This window comes from Mytilus galloprovincialis, chromosome 1 (assembly GCF_965363235.1).
Source record: "Mytilus galloprovincialis chromosome 1, xbMytGall1.hap1.1, whole genome shotgun sequence".
Classification (NCBI taxonomy): Eukaryota; Metazoa; Mollusca; class Bivalvia; order Mytilida; family Mytilidae; genus Mytilus; species Mytilus galloprovincialis.
Genome location: NC_134838.1, coordinates 61756631 through 61784244, shown reverse-complemented (window position 1 = coordinate 61784244; position 27614 = coordinate 61756631). Strand labels below are relative to the sequence as shown.

General features: G+C 31.2%; 2 protein-coding genes across 2 annotated transcripts in view; both read right to left on the bottom strand.

The window, feature by feature from the left end:
• Nucleotides 1–4988: 4988 nt before the first annotated feature.
• LOC143080594 (plexin-A1-like) lies at nucleotides 4989–16393 on the bottom strand. The gene is made up of 7 exons (XM_076256515.1): nucleotides 16387–16393; nucleotides 9286–9366; nucleotides 8713–8867; nucleotides 7728–7875; nucleotides 7321–7452; nucleotides 6830–6913; nucleotides 4989–6181 (listed from the first exon to the last, which is right to left on the bottom strand). Exons 3-7 carry the CDS (start codon nucleotides 8778–8780, stop codon nucleotides 6077–6079), a joined length of 537 nt encoding a protein of 178 aa, XP_076112630.1. The 5' UTR covers nucleotides 8781–8867; nucleotides 9286–9366; nucleotides 16387–16393; the 3' UTR covers nucleotides 4989–6076.
• Nucleotides 16394–16931: 538 nt separating this feature from the next.
• Nucleotides 16932–27614, bottom strand: part of LOC143080587 (plexin-B3-like) — a 37167-nt gene continuing 26484 nt past the window's right edge. Inside the window, exons 12-23 of the mRNA XM_076256501.1 lie at nucleotides 26658–26861; nucleotides 25762–25926; nucleotides 25069–25294; nucleotides 23852–24000; nucleotides 21906–22036; nucleotides 21490–21549; nucleotides 21022–21093; nucleotides 20772–20838; nucleotides 20141–20287; nucleotides 19492–19648; nucleotides 18377–18541; nucleotides 16932–17061 (exon numbers count right to left, since the gene is read on the bottom strand). Coding sequence (XP_076112616.1) covers nucleotides 16940–17061; nucleotides 18377–18541; nucleotides 19492–19648; nucleotides 20141–20287; nucleotides 20772–20838; nucleotides 21022–21093; nucleotides 21490–21549; nucleotides 21906–22036; nucleotides 23852–24000; nucleotides 25069–25294; nucleotides 25762–25926; nucleotides 26658–26861 — 1665 coding nt within the window. The 3' untranslated portion in view covers nucleotides 16932–16939. The remainder of the gene's footprint in view (nucleotides 17062–18376; nucleotides 18542–19491; nucleotides 19649–20140; nucleotides 20288–20771; nucleotides 20839–21021; nucleotides 21094–21489; nucleotides 21550–21905; nucleotides 22037–23851; nucleotides 24001–25068; nucleotides 25295–25761; nucleotides 25927–26657; nucleotides 26862–27614) is intronic.

Genomic DNA, 27614 nt, shown 5'->3' with positions numbered 1-27614 from the left:
ACCAGCAGACATCCTTAAGTTTAAGCGAACGATAGACTATGATAAAATTTATCAAGTTTATGTTTATACATATACTATTTGGTAGTGATGTTTACATCTTATCTTACATCCGATTTCAGGCGTGGTAATTTCTTATTATTCGTTGTTTAACATGCTAAAAATAATATGAAGTTAGAACGGCGTTTTTTTTCACGAATGCACCACTTCATATCATTTCCTTCAACAATGTTATTTCCATTACAGTTCATATGTTGTACATTTTGCTCACCTGGTCCGAGGAAACAATACGAGTTATTGCCATGACTTAGTGTCTATCGTCTGTCGTCCGTCATTCGTCGTCGTTCTTCGTACGTTTACGTTTTAAAAAAATGTCGTCCATAACCAAAATAAGGCTCCAATTACCTAGATATTTTTGTTTAAAAAGTGTGCACAGAAGTTTAGTCTTTCATCCAACATCAGTCGTATAGGCTGAAAATAGAAAATAGCGGTAAAATGCAAGTTCTGTCTTTTATTTAGAAAAATCAATGAAGATAGTAGAACTCTGACAGGATCAGAAAGTGTCAAAGTGATGACAATTACCCACCGTTCTTTATTACCAAAACTATTATAACACTACGTATGCGAGTTGAAGGAATTATTGTCCTTTAAAGCCAATTTAATAGTTATTATTCTATCGCTTGTTTTCTTGAAACCTAAAAATTAAAAGCGGAAGTTAGAAAAAAGACAATCATATTCTTGTCTACAATGATTGAAAGTTGTCATTATTAAAGATGGCCATGGAGTTGATGAGGCTTACATACTCTGTAGAGCATATAGTGGTTATTAGACTTATGGGGATAAAGTGTGAGGGTTTATATCTTAACTTTTTCAAACCAGTTACATTTTCATGTCCACTCATTCACTAGATTCATTTTGGTATTGCTTCTAATGTAATTGACATTGTGTCAACTCAAAAACAATTTCACCAATTTGCAAGAAACTTTGGTTAATTGTTTATTTCTATCAACATGAGCTCCCCTTTGAAGTTTATAAAGTTGAGACTACATATTTCTGATTGATGTGGCTTTATTCATTACAAAAAAGGAGGATTTTCCAGTTTTCTGAAAATAACTCAAAAATTCTTTCAACATTTTTTTATGAAACTTTGGTAAATTTTTTATATCTACATGTATTATTGTTAGCTCCCTTTTGATTTTTATAAATTTGAGATTTAACTTTTCCGAGTTATACGATTTTATTCATAAAAAGGGGTGATTTTCAAGTTTTTGGACAATATCCTTAAAGAAGAGGGGAGAAAGATACCAAAGGGACAGTCAAACTCATAAATCGAAACGAACTGACAACGCCATGGCTAAAAAAGAAAAAGACAAACAGACAAATAACAGTACACAAGACACAACATAGAAAACTAAAGACTGAGCAATACGAGCCCAACCAAAATCTTTGGGTAATCACAGGTGCTCTGGAAAGGCAAGCAGATCTAGCTCTAAATGTAGCACCGGTCTTGTTGATCATGTTATAATATTACAAATCCGGTAAATAGTCTTTAAATCCGGTAAATAGATTTTAACGAGAGAAATGTATGTATTACTGAAAAATTATTACACCAGGGTTTTCGATATCACAAACTAGTCAAAACATTTACTAAATTTTATCATCGGTATAAAGACATCATTCGTAAATATAGCTCAACATGCAGACTTCTAATACGTTCAGGTATTTCACATCCAATTTTTTATGGAAATATTCTTTAAGCACAAAGGTGTCAGTATTCACCTCAGAAACTTACAAAACCTTTGAATATACTTATTAAGAAGGGATATAATTACGATACTGTTGTCAAGTCATTAAAGATTGCATATTTTGGCATTAATATTGATTCACTGATAAGGTCTTTGCATCGGAACTAAACACATTTATTCTAAAAACAGTTGTTGGCATGACACGGGTTATGTTCTTCTCATATATGTTATGATGGTATGATACTAAACCCCTAACGGGAAGGATTGTGCCTGGTGTTCATATGATGAAATCATAATCTTTCAGTCAGTTTAATTGAAGTCTGGAGCTGGCATGTCAGTTAACTGCTAGTAGTCTGTTGTTATTTGTGTATTATTGTCATTTTGTTTATTTTCTTTGGTTACGTCTTCTGACATCAGACTCGGACTTCTCTTTAACTGAATTTTAATGTGCGTATTGTTATGCGTTTACTTTTCTACATTGGTTAGAGGTATAGGGGAAAGGTTGAGATCTCACAAACATGTTCAACCTCGCCGCATTTTTGCGCCTGTCCCAAGTCAGGAGCCTCTGACCTTTGTTAGTCATGTATTATTTTAATTTTAGTTTCTTGTGTACAATTTGGAAATTAGTATGGCGTTCATTATCACTGGACTAGCATATATTTGTTTAGGGGCCAGCTGAAGGACGCCTCCGGGTGCGGGAATTTCTCGCTACATTGAAGACCTGTTGGTGACCTTCTGCTGTTGTTTTTTTATTTGGTCGGTTGTTGTCTCTTTGACACATTCCCCATTTCCATTCTCAATTTTATTTCGGTAAGTCAAATTCGTGAAAAGGGAAGATGGTTGTAGTAAGCATGGTAAGGACACAAGGAACATATGTTATTTCATCTGTGAAACGTTTTTTTCTAAAACGGTCAACCGATTCGTGATGGCGTCGGCAAAATTTACGAAAGCATGATTTCAACTACACCATTTTGAACTCTTGGTTTAATAGCTTTCTTGTGAGCAGCAACCCTCTATCAAGAAAATCATATTTGGAAATACAAGCCCGGAAATATCGTGTCCTTTCGGAGATATATACTTCGTATGCAGGCGCCGCTGAAATGTCGCTACATAGAAATGGAAAGTTCACAATGTGGAATCTGAAATCCTCTCTTTAGTCGTAAAGTTTTGTGTTCAACCGACACTCATTATCAATTTCTAGAATCTGATGTATTCAAGAAATGAGGTAGTCTTAGAGCAGTTTTCATTAAATTTGAAGACTGATTTATATGTATAAAGACAACCTCCATTTAGTTTGTATACTCCCGTTTACGGGACATATTGTGGTATCCCGTTGTCTGTCCGTCTATTCGTCCGTCGGATATTAACTCAAAAACGCTAAAACCAATTTGCATAAAACTTTGGTGAATTTTTGATATCTATTCACTTGAGCTCCCTTTCGTTATCAGAAATTTTAGATTTTACGTTCCCGAGTATATATCTATTGATTTAAGCTTCCGTTTTTGTTTATAATCTGACAACAGATTTACCAAGTATTGCGCAACATCACAGTGTATTGCACAACATCAACAAATCTTTAGTTGAATATAAATTCAATTCATATAACCAATTTCAAGTTCTTTGACTATATTTATTCAGAAACCTATATTATGTCAACTATCTAATTATAACTCAAATTCAGACCCTTATCAAGCTTGAATATTGTGTGCATTTTTGCCCCGACTGTTCATGGTTGAACCTCTGTGTGGCAAATTCAGCTGCAATCAGCGAAGCACTTTATTTTAAGTTGTTGACAAAGTTTTTAAACTAAATTCTTATAGGTGAACTGACTAAAATTCATGTCTGGAAAGCATCATTTATCTATTAGTTGTGTTAGGCTTTGCACCAAATTTCATTACTAATGTGTACTTTATTTCTTGAAATGTTCATTAGTTGATATTATGAATTGTGGTGATTCAATGAGTCATGCCTTTTCAAACAGATATTTATAGTTTTCTTGTGTAATGCTGTTATCTCATTGTCCCATATTAAGGAAGAGATATCCCCGCCACATTCTGTATGTGCCTGCCATTCTTTAAGAATCCAGTTAAAAAAATAAACACTTTTCAATTTAATCTGGAAAAACTAAGCTTACCATTGAAGGATCATAATTTGAAATTAAAAATGTTTTTTTCTAAATCTAAAGAAAGTCTCATCTTATTTGTTGCTCAATCGGTATCTAGTCACATTTATTTTTGAAACTTCCTTTCTCTAATAGAAAATTAAATCATGGTTTCAGTGTACATGAAAATATTAATTTCAATAAAATCAGCCTCATGGTTGAAAGATAAAACAGTTCACAAGACAGTTTTATTGACATATTTTAGGTAACAACTTTCAGGAAAAAAAATAAATCAAAAGTATTTTCCACTTCTTAACATTTAATTGGGCATCTTTTGATAGTGCCATTTACATGTTTGCCAAAACAATTTCAAAAGAGAGGCAACAGATACCAGAGGCACATGCAAACTCATAAGTCGAAAATAAATCGACACACCATGGCTAAAATCAATTCTGACATAAAATACCATGATGAAATAAGTTATTACTGACAATAATATAGCTTTGTTAAATAACAAAACCATGTTAACCAAACATGCATTACTCAAGAGATAAATGAACAGATCTCAAATAAAGTGAGTTAAATAAAATTAAAGATGAATTAAACAAAAATGAAAACACGATTGAAAGTATGTGTAATCTATGATTTAAAAGTTATGACTTTCATAATTTTCTTTAAATGATTTGGATCATACAAATCAACACAAATGTAGAGTAGGATTTGTTTATCCTTGCGGAGAACCTGGAATTTTTACCAGTTGGTGTTTGTTTGTTTTGTTTGTTTTGTTTGTCCTTTTATCTTTTTCTTTTTTGCTGTGATTGTCAGTTTATTTTCGACTAATGAGTTGAAATGTCTGTTTGGTAGTTTTCGTCTCTCTGATTTTTGTTTGTCTTCAGAACAGCAAAACAAAGAAGCGGCCGTTTGTTGCTTTAACATTACGTATGTTTTGCATTACGATACTTTTAGCTTTTTTGGAGATCTTTGGAACCTGATTTACAAAGCAACGCAAGGCATTCTGAAAATCAGAGGCTATTGAATTAAAACACAACTAGATTTTTTTTTATATAAAAACACGTTAATTTACAAAATAATGAACTGGGAGGAAAATTGACAGCATACCATATAGATGAAAAAAACGGATAATATTCTAGGTCAATGCGAGTTTTGTAGTAAGATATCCTACATCTTTATTAAGCAATGTTTGAACATTTATTATATTTATAGTTTAATCATTACAATGCAACTCATAACATAAATTAAAGTTACAGACCACACGCAAATGAATATACTGTGTCACATTTTTTGGGAACTATGACAGACTACAGCTGATAAGCCAGGAAGGCTCAACACATACAAAATAACTGCACTTTTTTCTCAGTAACTTAAAAAAAATGTATGCTACTGTAGATATGTCACAAGTATGTCATCAACAAAATAAAAAAAAAAGTTTAGGTAAATAAAAGATTTTTTTTTCAGAACAGATATAGCTTATATAGATTATAATGATTTGTTTACCGTTAAACATATCATAAGTCGGTATTTCTAATAATAAAATACAAAAAAAACTCCACCTAATACTACACGTTAAATGTGTGTGTCCTCTTTCCCAATATACTAGAAATGTATACTCTTAAATATGATACTATGCCCTGTATTAGTACTTCTAAAACATTTGGAGTCAATCAATCCTCAAAGAAAAACGAATAAATTGTGTTATCATATTATAAGGCAAAATCAGATATGTATTTGACTATGAAAACATTCAACTGCTTGAATCTATATATAGCTAGGTGTTAACTATTGTTTAAAAATTATGTACAGTCAATCATGTTAACGTATTAATGATACACCAAAATACCTTTTGATGTACATGTAAATATACAGAAATAATATAATACATATAAATTTTCAACAAAATAGCTATTTAGAAATAAATGAAATGTAGTGAATATAAGACGTATGTCATGTAGGTTGACTACAAGTAATAAAGTATGATATTAGACATGTGCTACCTGAAATGCAAAAGAAAAAAGCGTCTCATATTTCCGACATAATGTGAACTTAAGTTAAATTACTGCATAAGTTACCAAAACTTATTTATTCGTGTATCCATAAGCAATCAGATACAATTGTCATTGTAGTTCACGAATACACGAATACAGAATTTGATGTTAAAAATCTGTTGTATAGTACATGTAATACACTTTCTATGATACGAGACATATTCCTTAATTCAAGAATCGCTTGAAAATTCCTCCATTAAATCTATGACTTCTTCGAGTTTATGTGCGAATTGCAGGGTTTTACTTTGCTCCATATCCTCAAAATCATCAATAATCTGAAGCAAAGACAGTATTTGTTTGTACATTAAAACCGAGCTGATAAAATCGATCCTAACATGGTATTTAATTGGTAAAGTTTTTTTTTATGCATATGTAAAATGAAGACAATGTATGACCTGTCAAACTGTGACTAATATTTTTTTATTATTCAGAAAACTTACAATAATCTTCAATAATACACACCAGGAAACGATAGATTTTAAAAAGCACTTGAACTATCGTATAAATTGTCCTGTCTTGTAATCTTTTTTTTTTTTAAACATTACCTTTATATAAACATTACACATTGAAAATAAACTCATCATAGATACCAGGACTAAATCTTATGTACGTCAGACGCGCGTTTCGTCTATAAAAGACTCATCAGTGACGCTCGAATCCAAAAAAGTTAAAGAAAAAAAAGAAAAAAAAAAGCCAAATAAAGTACGAATTCTCTAAGGCGCATGAAATGGAAGAAACATCTCCGCGTGCAACTACTCGAATTATGCTATCACAGCAGTGTTAGATATCTTGTGAAATGGATTAGATTTACTACTTGGGAAAACAAAACATATAATTTTACAAAAAAAAAATGCTAAGCTACTTCGACACTGAGCAGTTCCTTTTGGGATATTCTTATTAAGGCTAATTTTAAAATTGCTTACATCAGATCTATACTTCCCAATGAATAAATTATACAGTTGATGAAGAGTGGATTGTCGACTGAACTTCAATTCTTCTTTTTGTACCTGAAATTAATGATGTTAATAAATCATGATATTGATGACTATTATATAACAGATTTTAATTCCGAATTTACACGCTCATGCAAAAAAAAAAACCGTTACTTTACAAAATATTGAACTTCGAGGAAAATTCAAACGGAAAGTCCCTATCAAATGGCATAATGACATGCTCAAACACATCAACAAATATTACAATAAAACATACATAAAGATGTTTAGTATACCTTTATAATTGTTCATATATAGAATAGACGTTAATGTGACATGAACACAACAAAAGTTGGTAAATTATATATTATGTCAAACAATATTTGTACATCTCAAATTGTCCTTCATCTTTTTTTAATGAGCAATTGGAATATACAAATGTAACATATGAAATTGATAAAATAAAATAAAATACTAATTACATTTGATATTTCTTCTAATTCACTCCAGAATTCTTGTTCATTCACTTTCTCTACTCGTACGAAGAAAGGAGCGATAAGTTTTCTGTATCTTGGTATATCTTTATGGAACAATAGTTTCTGTGGTGGTGACTCCTGTTTAATTCAATGTTAAATAATGATTACTTATACTTGCCTTTCTCTTAAAAAAGTAATAAAATATTCGAATGCATATATTTTTATTTGAAATATAAGTGTTGCATGCTACCGACAATTTTTAATTCTTAAATCTAACCTATTCCACAACACAATTATTCGACATTCGTGTCATTCCGTGTATATTGTGAAAAATATTTTATGGCGTCATTTAAGTGAATAAATGAAATACAATTGTCTATAAATCTGCTTATTCAGTTAATAATAAATCTGACCTTGTTTACTTTGTGACCTGTCTGTGTGAAGCTTTCTACAAAAACTTGTCTCAGAATGTCCAAACATGGTTCCACATGACCAGGTACATTAACGTCAAACAGTATGTCTGGTTTTGCAATGAACGGAGCCCAAACTCGCGCGGCATAACTAAATCAGAAAAAAAAACCAATAAGAAATAAAGATCCAGTTTTAAAAAATATACATTAATCATGTTGTTTTTAGTTCTTGGGAAGAAACGAAATTGTATTTTGATTAAATAATATATTTCATAAAGTATCTTCCTAGTCATCATGCACATATATAATGTACATATATAATGTGCAAATAACAAATATGGTTGATGTGATGCATTTGCTAAAACTGTCGGTTCTAAAAAAAAATTGGCTTTTTAATTTTTGTGATCCCCCCCCCCCCCAAAAAAAAAAAGTGTTGTTTTAGTTGTTAATTTCTTAATAATTGGTCGATACCGCTGCTAGTTGACGGTCAGTCCCCCGTTGTAAAAAAATGTATCAACAGCTCAGTAGTCAATCATTTGGAAGTGAAATGATTAATACCAGACCTTTTTAGCTTGTTTGTTCATAAATTCAATATTATTCAGAAACTAAGTATTCAACTCCATCAGGCAAAAATGATCGTATATATATTTATGTATTTTGTTGTCATATAAATCTTTTAACTCTTTCAATTCCTATACATTTTTTGGCTCTCTTATATTCGTCCGTGAGCGTTTCTGATGAAGATATATCCATTAAAACGCTTTGGACGTATACAATTGACCAAGCAGTGTTCTCACAATACAAGAGATAAACTTCAATAATACATTAAAATAAAATGATAATATTTTTTTAAGCATATAAGGCAAGAAAAATAAACCGATAGAATTTACCTTTAATAGAATGTTCATATGTCTAAAATTTTCATTAAATGTGGAATAATCTTTTTTGAGGGAACCTGCTTATGTGAACTAATATAAGGTACACTCACCACTCATTTTTCCATGCTTGTAAAACATCTGATTCAATTTTATAGTCGTTTCCAAACTTGTCTAACATGCAGAGGAAGTATCGAATTGGTATGGACAGTGATTGCGAGTCTATCAATCCCTCAAACGTTGAATCAATGTAGTCGGAAAGAAGCAACTGGAAATGATTAATCATTTATTTATATAAATATTTCTTTCAAGACCCCTACATATTACTGTACGATCTTTCTTCCGACGGCGTCTACGAGTAACTATACATGTACTCAATAAAACATTTACATAAACGCCTAAAGTCTACAACAATATTTACAAAAGATACCAGTTTTAATCAGGGTGATATTTGTTTGAGATGTTTAAGTACACGTTCATTTACTTAACCTTTTTTTAATAATTTTCAATAATTTTTTTGTTATTATGACCAAATTACGGAAATTTTAGAAACGTACCAGTTCGTTTCGCACAGGGCTATTTTGTTTGCGACACTACGGAATTGAATGATAAAGGGTTCATTATATTAAGAATTTTGTTTGCGAATTTTGTCTTCAAATTAAAAGGAGTTTTTATTTTAATCTTACCTTTGTATGGAATAATCTATTCAAGAATATGTCACCAAAGTCAGTTTCTTTATTAGACTTTATGTCATCAGGAAGGTTTGGCTGAAAATATGTATAGTCGCATTAAATTGTACGCAATGGTTTGCTTTTGTTTCTAAATTATGTCTGAAAAATCAAACCATTGTTCAACTACTAAATTATCTATTCTTCTTACCAGTACACTTGGTACAATCAAAAACCTGATAGTAAATTGTTCAAATAAGGCCTTCGAAAATAGTGGAATTAATTACTTTTGGAGTGTCAAAAACTCGTTGGAAGTACTTGATAAATTGTATGCTTATACTGGTGATTTTGAATCTGTTCAAAGTTTTGATTTTTCTACCCTATATACCACATTGCCTCACATTCTCATCAAGGAAAAATTCACACACCTAATTAAATGGGCATTTAAAAAGTCAGAATGTGAATATATATGTTCAAACTCTTTTAGGTCATTTTTTAGTAGCAATAAACAAAAAAACTGTGTCAATTGGACATGCTTTTCGAAAAACTAAGGATTTTCTTATCCCAGGCATAGATTACCTTAGCCGTATTTGACACAATTTTTTGGAATTTTTGATCCTCAATGCTCTCCAACTTTTTACTTGTTTGGCTTCATAAATATTTTGATAAGAGCGTCACTGATGAGTCTTGTGTAGACGAAACGCGCGTCTGGCGTACTAAATTATAATCCTGGTACCTTTGATAACTATTTACACCACTGGGTCGATGCCACTGCTGGTGGACGATTCGTCCCCGAGGGTATCACCAGCCCAGTAGTCAACACTTCGGTGTTGACATGAATATCAATAATGTGGTCATTTTTATAAATTTCCTGTTTACAAAACTTTGAATTTTCGAAAAACTAAGTATTTTCTTATCCCAGGCATGGATTACCTTAGCCGTATTTGGCACAATTTTTTGGAATTTTTGATCCTCAATGCTCTTCAACTTTTTACTTGTTTGGCTTTATAAATATATATTTATAAGAGCGTCACTGATGAGTCTTGTGTAGACGAAACGCGCGTCTGGCGTACTAAATTATAATCCTGGTACCTTTGATAACTATTTACACCACTGGGTCGATGCCACTGCTGGTGGACGTTTCGTCCCCGAGGGTATCACCAGCCCAGTAGTCAACACTTCGGTGTTGACATGAATATCAATAATGTGGTCATTTTTATAAATTTCCTGTTTACAAAACTTTGAATTTTCGAAAAACTAAGGATTTTCTTATCCCAGGCATAGATTACCTTAGCCGTATTTGGCACAATTTTTTGGAATTTTTGATCCTCAATGCTCTTCAACTTTTTACTTGTTTGGCTTTATAAATATTTTGATAAGAGCGTCACTGATGAGTCTTGTGTAGACGAAACGCGCGTCTGGCGTACTAAATTATAATCCTGGTACCTTTGATAACTATTTACAACACTGGGTCGATGCCACTGCTGGTGGACGTTTCGTCCCCGAGGGTATCACCAGCCCAGTAGTCAACACTTCGGTGTTGACATGCATATCAATAATGTGGTCATTTTTATAAATTTCCTGTTTACAAAACTTTGAATTTTCGAAAAACTAAGTATTTTCTTATCCCAGTCATAGATTACCTTAGCCGTATTTGGCACAATTTTTTGGAATTTTTGATCCTCAATGCTCTTCAACTTTTTACTTGTTTGGCTTTATAAATATTTTGATAAGAGCGTCACTGATGAGTCTTGTGTAGACGAAACGCGCGTCTGGCGTACTAAATTATAATCCTGGTACCTTTGATAACTATTCACACCACTGGGTCGATGCCACTGCTGGTGGACGTTTCGTCCCCGAGGGTATCACCAGCCCAGTAGTCAACACTTCGGTGCTGACATGAATATCAATAATTATAGCTCTTCATCTTTTATATAAGCTTTGGATTTCAAATATTTTGGCCACGAGCATCACTGAAGAGACATATATTGTCGAAATGCGCATCTGGTGCAACAAAATTGGTACCGTTGATTTTATTACTACCACTGGGTCGATGCCTCTGCTGGTGGACTATTAGTCCCCGAGGGTATCACCAGCCCAGTAGCCAGTACTTCGGTACTGGCATGAAAATACGGATTTTTTGTGTTATTAAAATTTGCTGTTACAAAATATTAGAAATTATTATAAATTAAGGAATGTATCTCCCTCATGCAAAGCTCTGATTCCTTTCACGAATTTGGCTATACTTTTTTGACCTTTTGGATTATAGCTCTTCATCTTTTATATAAGCTTTGGATTTCAAATATTTTGGCCACGAGCATCACTGAAGAGACATATATTGTCGAAATGCGCATCTGGTGCAACAAAATTGGTACCGTTGATTTTATTACTACCACTGGGTCGATGCCTCTGCTGGTGGACTATTAGTCCCCGAGGGTATCACCAGCCCAGTAGCCAGTACTTCGGTACTGGCATGAAAATACGGATTTTTTGTGTTATTAAAATTTGCTGTTACAAAATATTAGAAATTATTATAAATTAAGGAATGTATCTCCCTCATGCAAAGCTCTGATTCCTTTCACGAATTTGGCTATACTTTTTTGACCTTTTGGATTATAGCTCTTCATCTTTTATATAAGCTTTGGATTTCAAATATTTTGGCCACGAGCATCACTGAAGAGACATATATTGTCGAAATGCGCATCTGGTGCAACAAAATTGGTACCGTTGATTTTATTACTACCACTGGGTCGATGCCTCTGCTGGTGGACTATTAGTCCCCGAGGGTATCACCAGCCCAGTAGCCAGTACTTCGGTACTGGCATGAAAATACGGATTTTTTGTGTTATTAAAATTTGCTGTTACAAAATATTAGAAATTATTATAAATTAAGGAATGTATCTCCCTCATGCAAAGCTCTGATTCCTTTCACGAATTTGGCTATACTTTTTTGACCTTTTGGATTATAGCTCTTCATCTTTTATATAAGCTTTGGATTTCAAATATTTTGGCCACGAGCATCACTGAAGAGACATATATTGTCGAAATGCGCATCTGGTGCAACAAAATTGGTACCGTTGATTTTATCAATAATGTGGTCATTTTTATAAATTTCCTGTTTACAAAACTTTGAATTTTCGAAAAACTAAGGATTTTCTTATCCCAGGCATAGATTACCTTAGCCGTATTTGGCACAATTTTTTGGAATTTTTGATCCTCAATGCTCTTCAACTTTTTACTTGTTTGGCTTTATAAATATTTTGATATGAGCGTCACTGATGAGTCTTGTGTAGACGAAACGCGCGTCTGGCGTACTAAATTATAATCCTGGTACCTTTGATAACTATTTACACCACTGGGTCGATGCCACTGCTGGTGGACGTTTCGTCCCCGAGGGTATCACCAGCCCAGTAGTCAACACTTTGGTGTTGACATGAATATCAATAATGTGGTCATTTTTATAAATTTCCTGTTTACAAAACTTTGAATTTTCGAAAAACTAAGGATTTTCTTATCCCAGGCATAGATTACCTTAGCCGTATTTGGCACAATTTTTTGGAATTTTTGATCCTCAATGCTCTTCAACCTTTTACTTGTTTGGCTTTATAAATATTTTGATAAGAGCGTCACTGATGAGTCTTGTGTAGACGAAACGCGCGTCTGGCGTTCTAAATTATAATCCTGGTACCTTTGATAACTATTTGATACTATATCTGCTCTTGAATTTTTACTAGATAACATTTTTGTTCGCTTTGGAGATTCCGTATATCGTCAGGTTATCGGAATTCCAATGCACCACGTATTGCGGACCTGTTTTTGTATTGCTATGAGTTACAATTTATGACAAAAATCAGCAAAGACCCATCGAAACAACATCTGATACACAAATTTAATAATACTTTTACATATTTGGAGGCTATTTTAGCTCTCAATAATGACGACTTCAGTATGTATACTAAAGAAATGTATCCTGTTGAACTTACTTTAGATAAAGCTAATACTAACAATGACAACTGCCCTTTCCTCGATCTTGATATATATATATATCATTAACGGAACGCTTAATACTAAAATTTATGATAAAAGAGATGATTTCTCATTTCCTATCGTTAATTATCCATTTTTAGATGGTGACATTCCCTTGTCACCATCTTACGGTGTTTTTGTATCTGAACTTGTATGATTCGCTCGTGTATATATGTAACAATGTTTTAGATTTTAACGAGAGAAATTTATGTATTACTATAAAATTATTACACCAGGGTTTTCGATATCACAAACTAGTCAAAACATTTACTAAATTTTATCATCGGTATAAGGACATCATTCGTAAATATAGCTCAACATGCAGACTTCTCATACGTTCAGGTATTTCACTACCAATATTTTATGAAAATATTCTTTATAAAGCACAAAAATGTCAGTATTCACCTCAGAAGCTAACACAATCTTTGAATAGACTTATTAAGAAGGGATATAGTTACGATACTGTTGTCAGGTCATTAAAGATTGCATATTTTGGCGTTAATATTGATTCACTTATAGGGTCTTTGTATCGGAACTTAACACATTTATTATTAATAAACCAGTTGTTGGCATGACACGGGTTATGTTCTTCTTATATTTGTTATGATGGTATGATACTAAACCCCTCAGGGGGAGGATTGGGCCTGATAGTCATATGATAAAGACATAATTTTTCAATCAGTTTAATTGAAGTCCGGAGCTGGCATGTCAGTTAACTGCTAGTAGTCTGATGTTATTTATGTATTATTGTCATTTTATTTATTTTCTTTGGTTACATCTTCTGATATCATACTCGGACTTCTCTTGAACTGAATTTAATGTGCGTATTGTTATGCGTTTACTTTTCTGCATTGGCTAGAGGTATTAGGGGGGGGGTTGAGATCTCACAAACTTGTTTAACCCCGCGGTATTTTTGCGCCTGTCCCAAGTCAGGAGCCTCTGGCCTTTGTTAGTCTTGTATTATTTTAACTTTTAGTTTCTTGTGTACAATTTGGAGTTCAGTATGGGGTTCATTACCACTGAACCAGTATATATTTGTTAAGGGGCCAGCTGAAGGACGCCTCCGGGTGCGAGAATTTCTCGTTGCATTGAAGACCTGTTGGTTACCTTTTGCTGTTGTCTGCTCTATGGTCGGGTTGTTGTCTCTTTGGCACATTCCCCATTTCCATTCTCAATTTTATTATACTTCATTCAGAACACGACACAAACAAGAAGAAAGATATTGCTGTTGCCTTACCCAGTATACAGTATAAAATGTAAAATGCATAAAAGTTTCAAACGGCATATCGAAAGTTCAATTGCAAACTAACTAAATAAAGCAGTTAACAAAAACGGGAAACACATATTTCACTAACTCAAATGATGAGATATATACAACTTCAAAATAGTGTAATAAATATGACATGAATAATTAAGGATCTGTGAGGACATGTAAAAGCGAGATGTTCACACAATTTAAGTTTATATTTTGTATTCCCAATGATTTGACCTGGACCGTCTGTTCATTCTAGATCATTCTACTGAAAGTCACATGTGTGCAACCGAGCTAAAAATTGGACCCGTATTTATGTATTTATTTATAGTAAACACTCTTTTAACCAAGTGTCAATAACACTAAAGTCTAACATATAGTGAGCATGAGACCTTTTCATTGCCGGTTATTCAAAATATTAGAAAGACCCTTCTTAAATAACGGCTTTATCAGATGTATCTGAAATATTTAATTATATACATTTATGGGTCTTCAAATGTCAAGAATTCGATTAATAATATCTATTATTTCGATTAAAGATCTGTTGACCAAGAACTTTTTTCCATTGCTGCCTTAGATTATATATTATTGTTATCGTTCACCACGAGATATGTATATCAAAAGCAGAAACGCAAGAAGAAGCGGAATACCTTAGCAAAGAATTTACTAAATTGCAGTATTAGAAGTACTATATGTATTCTATGTTATTTACAAAATAATGAAATATGACAGTTGTTGCACGATTTAACATTAGACTAACACCAAACAAACCATCAATGATTGAAGGGAAATTTATACAGAGTTGAATGCTTAAAACTAAAACTCAACAATAAACCGATACATTAGTACATTATTGAAGTAGCATTCTCCACAAAATATCTTCAATTGAAACTTGTTATACTGATTATATCGTATTTATTAACTTAATAAGCACCAACACTTAGTTTACGCTATGATCAAAACATCAATTTACTTACTGAAAAGATTTCATCAACAAAAAATTATTGAAAATTAACTGAGACTGAAAAGACATGTTAACTGAGACTGAATGGTGGTAGTTGGTTTAGAGTTTAATAAGTGTGTATGTTTTACTATAAATTGTTTCTTCTTAATCGATTTTAAATATTTGAACATTAGTAAACTCTCTTGGTCTAGGTTCAAAGTCAATGACTCCTCAATCTAACGACCAGCACACCATGAATGAATATACGATTACCAAACCAGAGCGGAATGAAAAAAAAACCCTCAAAAACCAGTAAATCGATTAGTTAGTAATTAAAAGGTGGGATAAAGATATGTATATGAACTTAACTCATAGTCGTACCAGAACATCGATTTACCTAGTAAACAAGTTTCCTTCAAAAAATGTGTTTACAAAATTGACATTTTGATATGGTGTAAATGTGTATGTTTATTGATGTATTATACAAAGAGACACTTGCTTGTTGATGCTTCCAGTCTGGTTTTAGATTTCAATAAGTCCTTGTTTGTTACCTTATTTTTTTATTTTACGCTTATCGAGTCATACTATTTGGCTATCGGTAAACCAAAGCTACTCACGCCTTGATTTGATATATTTTCTAGTTCAGGCTATACATATATGGCAATGCGATGGTCAGAAGCAAACTATGAAGAAACAATTAATGAGTGAATAAAGATACATAGTGAAAAGGGGAAACAGTAGAGTGAATCGATCAATAGATGTGATATTGAAGTAGTTACTGTAAGAGGTCTCTCAAAATGGAGAGCTTTTAAAGTGAGCATTTCCTATCACTTATCATTAATAAGCAAAAAAGAATATGTATATGTTAACATGACAATCAAGACATCAGTTTACTTACCGAACAGGTTTCCTTTAAAGAAATGTAATGCAATATGAAAATTATAATCATAAAAAATTACCACATAAATTACATCAATGAGGAAAAGGCATTGCAGATATTTTCACTTTCGTTTTGTTTTTAGCTCCTTGCTAATTATTATTACTTCTTCGTTACTTTGTCACATTGTTGAAGGCTTGGGTATATATTATGTGAGAGAAAAAAGCTACCAACTTCTAATTCTAAACATAAATTTCGATGATTATTTACTTTCTGATTAAACTATAAACCACACTTAATTAGTATTCAGAATGATGGTTTTATCAAAATCTTCTTTCAAGTTATTTTATATATATTTTTTTAGTAGCACCTTACGTACATGATGTTTCACTTAGGATTATCAAATGTGTCGAGACTTATTTATATTACATCAAATATAGTTTACATTAAGTATGTTTATTTCTGAGATTTTTTTCATAAATGTAGATACTTATATTACTCAAAACCTGTACATGATAATGACATTTTCTCATTTTCTAAATAGCAAACATTTATTGAGAAAAAAACAGATGATTCAATATACTTGTACCAAGTGCCATTTTTGCGTTTCTGTATCCTCGCCTTCATCACTACCGCATACCAGTAATTGAATATCCTCTGATGATACACTTTCTGTTCGACCTCCTGATGAATTAGCTAGTTAATATAAAAAAAGTTATCAATACCAATCTGGAATAATACATCATAATCTTACATAATCCGAGAATAATATATGAACTGCGTTTAAATTTCCTATAATACATATTATTCGTGCTATTAATAACGTACTTCTCCATTAAGTCCTTTCCTTTGTAGATTTAAATGTTTCATGAAAAATACAAATTATCCGGAAACATTTCTGTTGTAATCCGAAATATTATAAAAATTAAAGGGGCACTAGCTACGAGATATATAAAAAATCTAAAGTTTGATTTTTTTTCTGTTCAATCAATAATGAAAGTGAAATAGTGAAATAACAATTCGCTTTTTGCAGCCAAAAGGTTCAATTTTGTCAAATTACGCTAAGAAACATTTATAATTAGTAATTCACTTGCAAGTGAATGAGTCGACCTCTTTAAATCCGTATTCATGTGAACTTCAATTTAACCCGTAGCTAGAGATTGACAACGCATGCATTGTACGTGTACTGGTTATTTTAAGAAAAAGAATGTCAACAATGAAAGTGAAACTACGGTAAATCATTTGATTACTAATTCGATGCACATAAAATCATTCTTATAGGTTAAAAACAGTGAGAAACATCTATTTTTAATCTATAAAATAAAATCAAACAGACTTATAAAAATTCAATTGCACGTGTTGGTTTAATCTATTCATATTTTTATTTATGTTTACATCGCTTATATGGTCATCTGAGGTCAAATCGATAGTTAATTAGATGGCGTCTGGACTAATATACACACGAAACGAACCTAAATATTATCTACCCCATGCTCTGTAAATTGTTTATTTTACACTTTTGATAGTTTGGATAAATGTTTTACATTGTTATAAATCAAATATGAGAATTTGAGTCAAATCGGTGACCATGAATTTGACAGCTAGTGCCCCTTTTAGTAAATACCATAAAATACAATGTTTTTTATGATATAACGTACTACTTGCTTACGGAAACAATATATTTATATGTTTAAGTTATAGGGCATTTAAAAGTTCGAATACTATGATGAAACTAGCTGTCGCTATATAATATATGCTTATAAATGTAAATAAAGGCATAAAGAACTAGAAACTACAGTTGATGTTGATATTTAACAGTATGAAAATCATCAAAATTTGATATAGAAATTGTCAACAAAAATGTATCCATAATGTGGTGCAAAAACCTCAAAACACAATAACAAGTTTGACGATAACACTACTGAACGAAGGAATAAAGAATATAACACTATGAAAAGTTATGCACAGCTACATGTACTGTTTAAAAACAAGGGGAGAAAATAATATTCACCATAGACATCCTCTTCGTCAATGTGCTTGTACATAAGAGCCATTCTACAGTTGTCCCTAACCATATAATGTTTTAAGGTATTAAGACAGATCAATCCATTGTTTCTGTCACTGGTGTTGTCTATATCATTCAAAGTAAGTTTGCCTGATCTTCCTTCTTGCCATTCTAAAATAAGAATAATGAATAAGTTCTACTATATATATTGTTCTGCCTAAAAATCAAACGTAACGTTCTATGTTTGAAGTCATCTGATATAAGATAGAAAATGCACTAATTGAATCGAATTCAGTCTCGCAAAAAGAACTTTTCTAAAGCTGAAGCATCGAAGTTATGCAACTTTTCAAATTTATCAAACATTTTTCCTCTTAAAATAAAAACTCTTGCAACACTTGTAATTAAACAAAATGAAAATAAATTGTGTTAATAGGCCTTAGAACTAATCCAAGAATGTTTTAACTACATTCAAAAGTGAAAAAGCAGCATAGCATGGAGCAGATGTAGGCATATTATGTAAACAACTCAACTGAAGGTTGGTACCAATTAAAACGTCAGAACCCGTTACATTTGTTTGCACCTGTCCTAATTCCGAAGCTTGATGTTCAGTAGTTGTCGATTGTTGATGTGGTTCATAAATGTTATCGTTTCTCGTTGTTTTATTTAGATGAAACCGATAGTATTCCCGTTTGAATTGTTTTAAATTTATACTATTCATTTTTGTGGCCCTTTATAGCTTGTTGTTTGGTGTTAGTAAAATTAGGGTTCCGTTTGAAGACCGTATTTGACCTATTATGGTTAACTTTTACAAAATATCACTTGAATGAAGAACTGTTTCATTGGCACTCATACCACATCTTTTTATATCTATCATGTATTACTAGATGCTTTAATATGTTTAATTTGCAGTGTTAAACAAATAACATATAATCTATGGTTCTGTTATTCCATGCATTTTGTGAGTACACATACACGCAATGTATGTTCTCTGTGTTTCTACAATAATAACAAGAAACTATGAATTAAATATTAAGTGTCTAGATCCACTATTCGTAAGCAGTTTACTATTGGTATTTATCAAAAATCGCTTTGTAAAAGGTAATATGATTATAGAGACGTACCTAAAGAAAGTTCCTCATTGTGTGGAATCTCTGAAGCAGGTTTATTCTTATAAATCTGCGCACAACATTTCTGTTTCACCTGTGATACTGTATCACAGTCAAGAACTTTCACAGGATAATGCTGGTCACTGTTTCCATTTAAATCTATTTGTAATGTCTAAGAAAAAAATATGTCTCAGAGTAAGACTTTATATTGGCAAACTTAAACAAATCTCTGTTCGTCTAGTAACAGTTCTTATTGTACTCTATGAAAGACCTTGGATCCGGTGTTTTGAAACAGACTCATATATAACTATATGCTTGCATTTGAAATGCATATGTCTGTTTTACCGTGTGTGTCAATGTGCATGATGTGTAATCAATCTTTCTACTTTAACAACTTATTCGTGACATGCTTGTTTACTTTTTTTGTGTCCCGTCCTGTCCTGTCAAACTAAATTGTTAAGATAAACAATGAATGTAGATGAACTTTAAATATTATTATTTTATATTGATTCATAAATACACAATTTAATCTAAATGAGATCGGAAACATTGAAAAAATAAAACATGTCTGAAATTATACACTAGGTTTTTCTCAGTATTCCTAGAAACATAATTTCAGTTTTACGAACATAGTAAAATAAAGTGAGTATAAATATTTACGTACAAGAGTTTGATGTTCAATCCTCATTTTAAGTAGTTTTTCCTCTGCAATGGTGTTTTTTGAATTGGCTGTAAGTGCATCAACTGGTGCCATTTCAATAATTGTCTGTACTGCTTTGTATAACATGAACAGTTGCATCCCACTGTGTGACTGTAAACATGAATAAAAAATCAATATATCTATATGTAAATAATGAAAAGGAGTAAATACCACAAGTGAATATGTCTTACATTCCGTTTTCGACTTCAAATTCTGATCTTCTCATTTAAGGAATATACACACAATAACACGAATGAACCATGAGTATATTGTTTATTTAAGAAATATTTGTTTAAAACACGCATAGTGGTAATGAACAAACAAATATTTCGTGCCTTAAATATGATGTTTTTTTTTAAATCTGCTGCGTAAAGCCTAAAGTAATACACATAATAACATATCATAAAGAATAGAATAATATAAACTTTCACAGTATAAATTCATAGTTACTGTATACAATATTCAAAAATATTTTACGTACGTAACCCTAATGAGTAACTATAATGTGTTATACAAATGCATGTAATATAAAGGAAATCAGATGGACAAAAAAATTTGCATGTTTTTATATCTCTTAGAATACTTTAATACGTACTTTTAATTGTTTATACAGTCCTGTCTGTAACCAATTTACCATTAATCTCATGGTTATTGAATCTAACCTACAAAATTATTAATCGAAACTGTATATTTTGGGAATTGTAGTTATGCCATTGCATTTATCAAAGACAGCAGATATTCCATGTTGTTAATACTCTAAATTTTAATTTAGCATTTTGAAAGCTTTTATTTGAGCAAGAAGTAAATTACTTGTATATTATTATAACAAATATACAACAAAGTACCTTCTAAATAAACTCTTTTGGCTCTTCTTAGTTGAGGTTTGAATAAGGTCTACTAGCAAACAATGTACCAATCTACAAAACAAAAATAAAATAAAAAAATTATTATGTGATTGAACATAGCTAAATTTCAAATTGGAGAATTTAAAACTGTATATAATCTTTTAAAACTTGTGTGGTATAAAACTGTAAAGAATCTTTTAGAACTGTGTGGTATAAAACTGTCTAGAATCTTTTAGAACTGTTTTATAAAAGATTGTTCTTACAGTTTAAAGAGGTTTACTATAGACCTGTGAACAACTCGTTGTTGACGCATTACACACAAACACACACATGGACACCAAAAACATCCTAATGATATGATACTTTATTACAACTTACAATCAGTATAAATTTAATTTCATGTTCAAGCTATTTGTTTCTTTTAGAATAAAAGGAAATGTGGGGTAATCGAAATCAAAATAAACTTACTCGAAGTAGAGTCTCATATTTCCAAGCAATGAAATCGACAAAACTGAAGAAAAATGAGCCCTAAAAAATAAAGAAATAAAGATTTATTAAATATATATTATGTTCGACATTTAATCATTGTTTAATAATTATAAAAACTGCAATACGTCAATAACTGTGGATAATCAGTTTTTTTATGATACTAAAACAGAAAATTGAGTAACAAAAAAAATCATATTGAGATTAAACTACATGTTTGTATCAAAAACACAATATTTGTCTGAAATGTTCTAATATAAATGTGTTATTGGATGCACTTGAGGGGAAGATTTGTTGTGTACTAAATTATATATAGTTGGTAACAAAACAAATTATTTTAATTGACCTTATTCTACGAAACTAAATTTGCAAAAAAAAAAGAAATTGATTTAAATTACTTTTCTTGCATTGTCAGCATATTCGGTCGATCTAGTGTTTGAACTAATGACTTCAGGAAAAGCTTCTTCGACAACAATGTTTCGAGTTTTTCCATTGCACTATTTATTTTGGTTTTCGTGTCATCTGTTATCTGCAATACAAAATAGTTTCATTTTGCAACAAAATCGACCATTACACAAATTGTGATATGTAAAACAATCTAAGAAAGAAATTATTTGTCAATCGCTAAAAATCGTGTACACAGGAAAAGGCATGTGTTCACTTCTTCATGTGGGTATAAATTTCTACTAAGTAATTTATCACACAGACACTTCAAATCTTTTGCTATATGATAGATTTATACTTCCACTTCTAAATTTACTCAATACAATATTATAACTTTTAATTGAGATACAAAACTGGCATTCAAACTCATAATAAGTAGAGAAAAAAACTGACAACTCTCTAATAAAGAACAAAAACAGACAAAAAGACTAACAACAGAATACAGAATAAATTAAAAACATACACATTTAGCAACATGAACCCCACCAAAATCCAGATCTGATTTAATGCATACAGGAATCCTACTCTACATGTAATTACATCTTTAAATTACCTTAGTTTGCACTTTTTATAAAACAATATCTTTATAACTATATGTTGAACATTGGGTTAGCCAACGCTTGACTGATAAAAAGCAACAATGAATCAAAATGTTTTCAACAACTGGCGAAACTATTCGTTTCATAAGTGAAAAACAAATCTATTTTATAAGATCAAACGAGTAGAAACTAAATGAAGCGCTACATAATGCATCTTAGTATTTGCTGTATATGTATCTTGTATGTATCAGAGCATTCAAACAGTTTAACTGTTCCTGACTGTTGGTGTTTACCATAACAAAAATACGTTGCATTGAGAGTGCATCTTAGAGTTAATAAAAAGAACGTTTTTTTTTATTATATGTAAAGGATATTCTAAAAAACTTGTCCAGAATATCGTTATCAGACAAAACAGTATCAGTTTGTGATGTTAATTGAAGTAAAAAATTAAAAAAAAAAAACAAACAAAAAACAAAAAACAAGAGTAAATCGTGAAACAGGACACAAAACAAAGTATTACGAAGGTTTTCGTAAAGCCAGATACGAATTAGAATGTTAAGGTGGTATGGGTGTCTTTCGCCATATATATAAATATTAATATCAATACAAGTGTTGATTATTTCTGCTTGATTTTTATTTTTTTTAAAATTGGCATTTTAATGGGAGATAACTCTGAAATAGTGCATTTTCTGAAGGAATCTACATGGAATTTTTCTATTTTGTATTTTAGCCGGAAAAAATGCACGGTTAAATTATCTTTTCTTTTGATATTCTCAATTCATTTTCTAAAAGCTATCTTCTCGTATTTTATTTTACAATTCTATCATTTAGTTTAGCATCTATTCACAAAATGGTGTTTTTTTACTGTATCACTGTCATACAATTACCACACACATTTACTATTTGCAATCTGCATATTATGAATATAACTTAAAAAAGAGTACATGCATTTGACACATAAATTTAAAAAAAATTATACGCTAGAGTGTAAACTACGTTTAAAGTTTAGTTTTTGTAGTCGAGAATCAATGACGAGACAGGTGTTGCAAAACTTCGCATCTTGGGCAGTAACATTAGTTCCGTTATTGTTATTACATTTACCGTTCAATTAATTTAAAATTAACAAAAATAATGACTTTCATTTATCAGACAATTAAATAATTGACAAGTAACAAATAGGTTAATGAGAAAAAATGTTTTTGATGTAGAGCATACAAACAGGTTTACCTAGCAATATTTATTTCAATATGCTATTTTAAAAATAAAAATATTTTTGCTGCTAAATGTCTACTTTAAAGTTACAACATCGTAAAAATATAATTTTTAAATATATGTGAACAAAATAACAGCAAACATGTTACCTCTGAATCATGAAGCAGCGGGTTTGATGTAATGTCTTGGTTTTGAAAGAGGAGATGGAGGACATATGTTTGATAGTCGCAAAATGGCACTCTTGTTGTAACAAGGTCCGATTTGATGTCTCTTATATTCATTTGAGCATCAGCAAATTCTAAAACATATTGCAAGAAAATATAATTAATAAAAATGCGAACCTCAATTTAGAGCGTTGCTTTTATATCTCCAAATTAAATTAACACTTTTTTCAAAGAAATACCCATAAGTCATAACAACTTGAGATAGATAATGTTTGCAATGAGCGGATATTTATTTTACTAGCTAGCAAAGACCACATTGTCTCTTAAAATTTAAGGGATATACAAAGAAAAGCGGAGAAGCCTTCTTTTTTTTTGGGGGGGGAGGGGGGCAATAATTTATACATCGTAGATCTCTTTGATTTGTGATTCAGTTTTTCCGAAAGTGTTTATTCGTAGAATACCTCGAGTTCATTTTTGAAAACTATGTTGACGTTCTCAATAATAGGTCATTCAATGATTCCCTTTCAACGCAGCTAAACGATTCAATGATTCCATTTAAATCCAGCTACACGAACATAAAGATAGGATCACTGTCATTAAAGATGTAGTTTAAATTACAAAAAAATAATTAAAATTCGTTGACCCAATCCCCCTGAAAAATAATAAAATATAAGAACGCACAAGTAATATAGATGCAGAATGATAAACAGTCAAAATTTAATTTCTAGTTATATTGTATCAATCACTCTCAGTCAAACATAGGAACGCACTTTATTTTTGTTTTCTTAAACTTTAGGCATGTTTTGTTATGTTTACCACATTTTATATTGTTCGCAATACGAAGGATTGTTTACCCAAAGAATAGATTACATTAGCTGTACAGCCTGTATTTGTTATGTTAGGTCCTTAACGCTCTCTAGCTGTGTACTTTTTGTTTGCTTTTTTGATTCCAGATTCACTGGTGAATTATTTTTGGTGTAGACCAAACACACGTCTGTTGTACAAAATCATAAGATTGGTATCTTTGAAGACTTTTGTTGCATACTTTGTTTCTTTTTCTACATGTTCTACACATATTCAAACTACTCCTTTTCATTCGTTTCATCTTATACTGAAGAAAATCTTAAATTGTGTTTAAAATGATGACGTACATTTTAAATTGTTTGTTTTGGCTAATAAAGAATACTATAAAAACATATAACCTTCTCTGCTGGCTTTTCGTATCATTTCTTCTCTTGTCATCAGTTCCATTTTGAATTCTTTAATAACCTTTTTCTTTTTTCTCCTTAATACAACTACAGCAGATATACCAATGACAACAGCTGTAACCAATGCCGCAGCTAGAACACCAACTATGATGGCTAATATTTCGACGTCTTCTTGATATTTTAAGTCACCAATGTATGCTTTAATTCTTCCAACTAATACCTTTTTGTTTAAATAAGGTTTGATAATTACTTTAAATTTGCTTCAAAAAGTGATCAGATTTGTATTGTTATATACAATGATATGTAATGCTATTAAACGTTGTTAATGTTATGTTTCAAAACAAAATATTTTATCCTTGTACATATACAATAATTTTTGTATGTTTGTATGTTTTTTTATACTAACTACCATACTCAGTCGTAAAGGATATAATCATGTTTCAAATGGTAATTGCAGAATGTAATAAAGTAAAAACACCTTCAGAAATAATAAAATTCTCCAAGATGAAATTATATTTCTAGAAGACCAAGACAGTTCAACATCTTTATTACTTAAATCTCAAAATGATTTAATTTTTCTATCCAATATTTCTACTTAAAAGACCACATTAAATCGTCTACTTCATAAAAAGTTACAGTGACATTCAAGAGCCTTACTAGTATCGTATAAATGACAATTGTACTTACGATAACATAAACAGTATTTACATCTGTATGATTAGTTCGTGGTACTGATGTAGGTGGCAAACATGTAATTAATTGCATAGTGATTTTAGGATCATAACAATTTCCATCCAAACCGATCTGTATACTGTAGTCTCCAGGTTTGGCTCCATTTAGAAGATTTGTCCCCTACACAAGAAATCAGTTAATTTGAGATTTGTACCCTACATGAGAAATGAATTAATATGAGATTTGTACCCTACACAGGAAATCAATGAATATGAGATTTGTACCCTACATGAGAAATGAATTAATATGAGATTTGTACCCTACACAGGAAATCAATTAATATGACCGTTTTTGAATTAACATGCTTGTATGATCCACTGATTTTATACTAAAAAGACGTAGGTTGATAAAGATATAGAGAAAATAGTATATTAAATTTATCTCCAGTGACATTATTGTATTAATATCAAAAATGTAAAGTGCATAAAATGTATATGAAGAAAATATATCATTATACAATTGATAGCAAACCAGTCGGACTATTGTATACATGTTTTTGACAAAACCTTTCGGAATATTTTCATTTTTTTTCAATGTCGCACTTTATCTCACATTTCAACTTTGATCATTTGAACGTTACTAATCTTTTTCGAGTCTTTTATAGACAAAACGCCGGTCTTGTGTTCCCAATTATAAGGCTACAGTCATGGATGAGTCCATCTTTGAGTACTTTGGTACGTTTGGTTAGTGATTGATTTTATTTTCATACATCGATCAATAAAATTTGGCTCACCATTCAAATACCATTCAAAATAGTCAAAATTATTTGTTTATTGGTAGATTTTTCAATGAATAAAGAAAAAACATAATTATTTATCTTTTAAACAAATTCACATATAGTCCAGATTTACCTTTATTTTAAGTATAGACTCCTTGTCATACTCGTAAACGCTTGGAAACCTTTCGAATGTAGGATCGTCCACATATTCTATAATAACTGGAAGAGTCACGCCATCTAAACGAACATACACAGTTTGACTGTTATTCTGATTATCTAGTTTTGGTGGCGTTTCACAGACGGCTGAAGTATCTTCTGGTACATCACAAGGTTTTTCCTAATAAATACTAATTATTATCAACGAAATTCATAACTATTTATCAGATGTAACGACAAACATATTATATGTCCGAGAATTAGAAAATTACCTGCTAAACATTTTTTACTATCAAAACTAAAAATATGCCATGGTCGTTAACGTCTACTAGTTTGGTTACACTTATTGATTCATACATTTTAAATTAAATTGCTTTAAAAGAACAGTCTTTGTTGGGTTTCTTGTTTCTCCCTTTTAAGTATTTTTAAGCACACCAAAGACATAATAAAATATGAAGAAAAATCACAAACACACAATAAAATTCAAAACAACAGTAGCTATATCTGATTTTTAAAATTGTCAGCTAATAAATCTATAAATCATAAAGGAACCAAGGTTTTAAGTCCCTCAGGAAAAATTGACGTTAAATGGATTTGGCAATTTTCTTGAGGTCCTTTTTGTTATATAGCTCTTCAAATGTTTAGATTTTTGTACATCCTTAGTTTTCTTATATCCAGCTTTGAGTGTTCCTGATGCATGTTTTACCAGAAAAGCGCGTAAGACACTTAAAATAATAACGTGTTGTTTTAATTTTTGTATGGTTGCGTTAACTGCATGCACATATATGAGGGTTATATAAGAACACACTTGTCGGTTTGGTTTCTTGAATTGACATTCGTTTTTTTTTAGAATGAAGAGGTTTATAAATATTTTAAAAGTAAAAAAATACGTAAGCCTTAAACCATATGGAAGCGTGAACTTACGTGGAGGAAT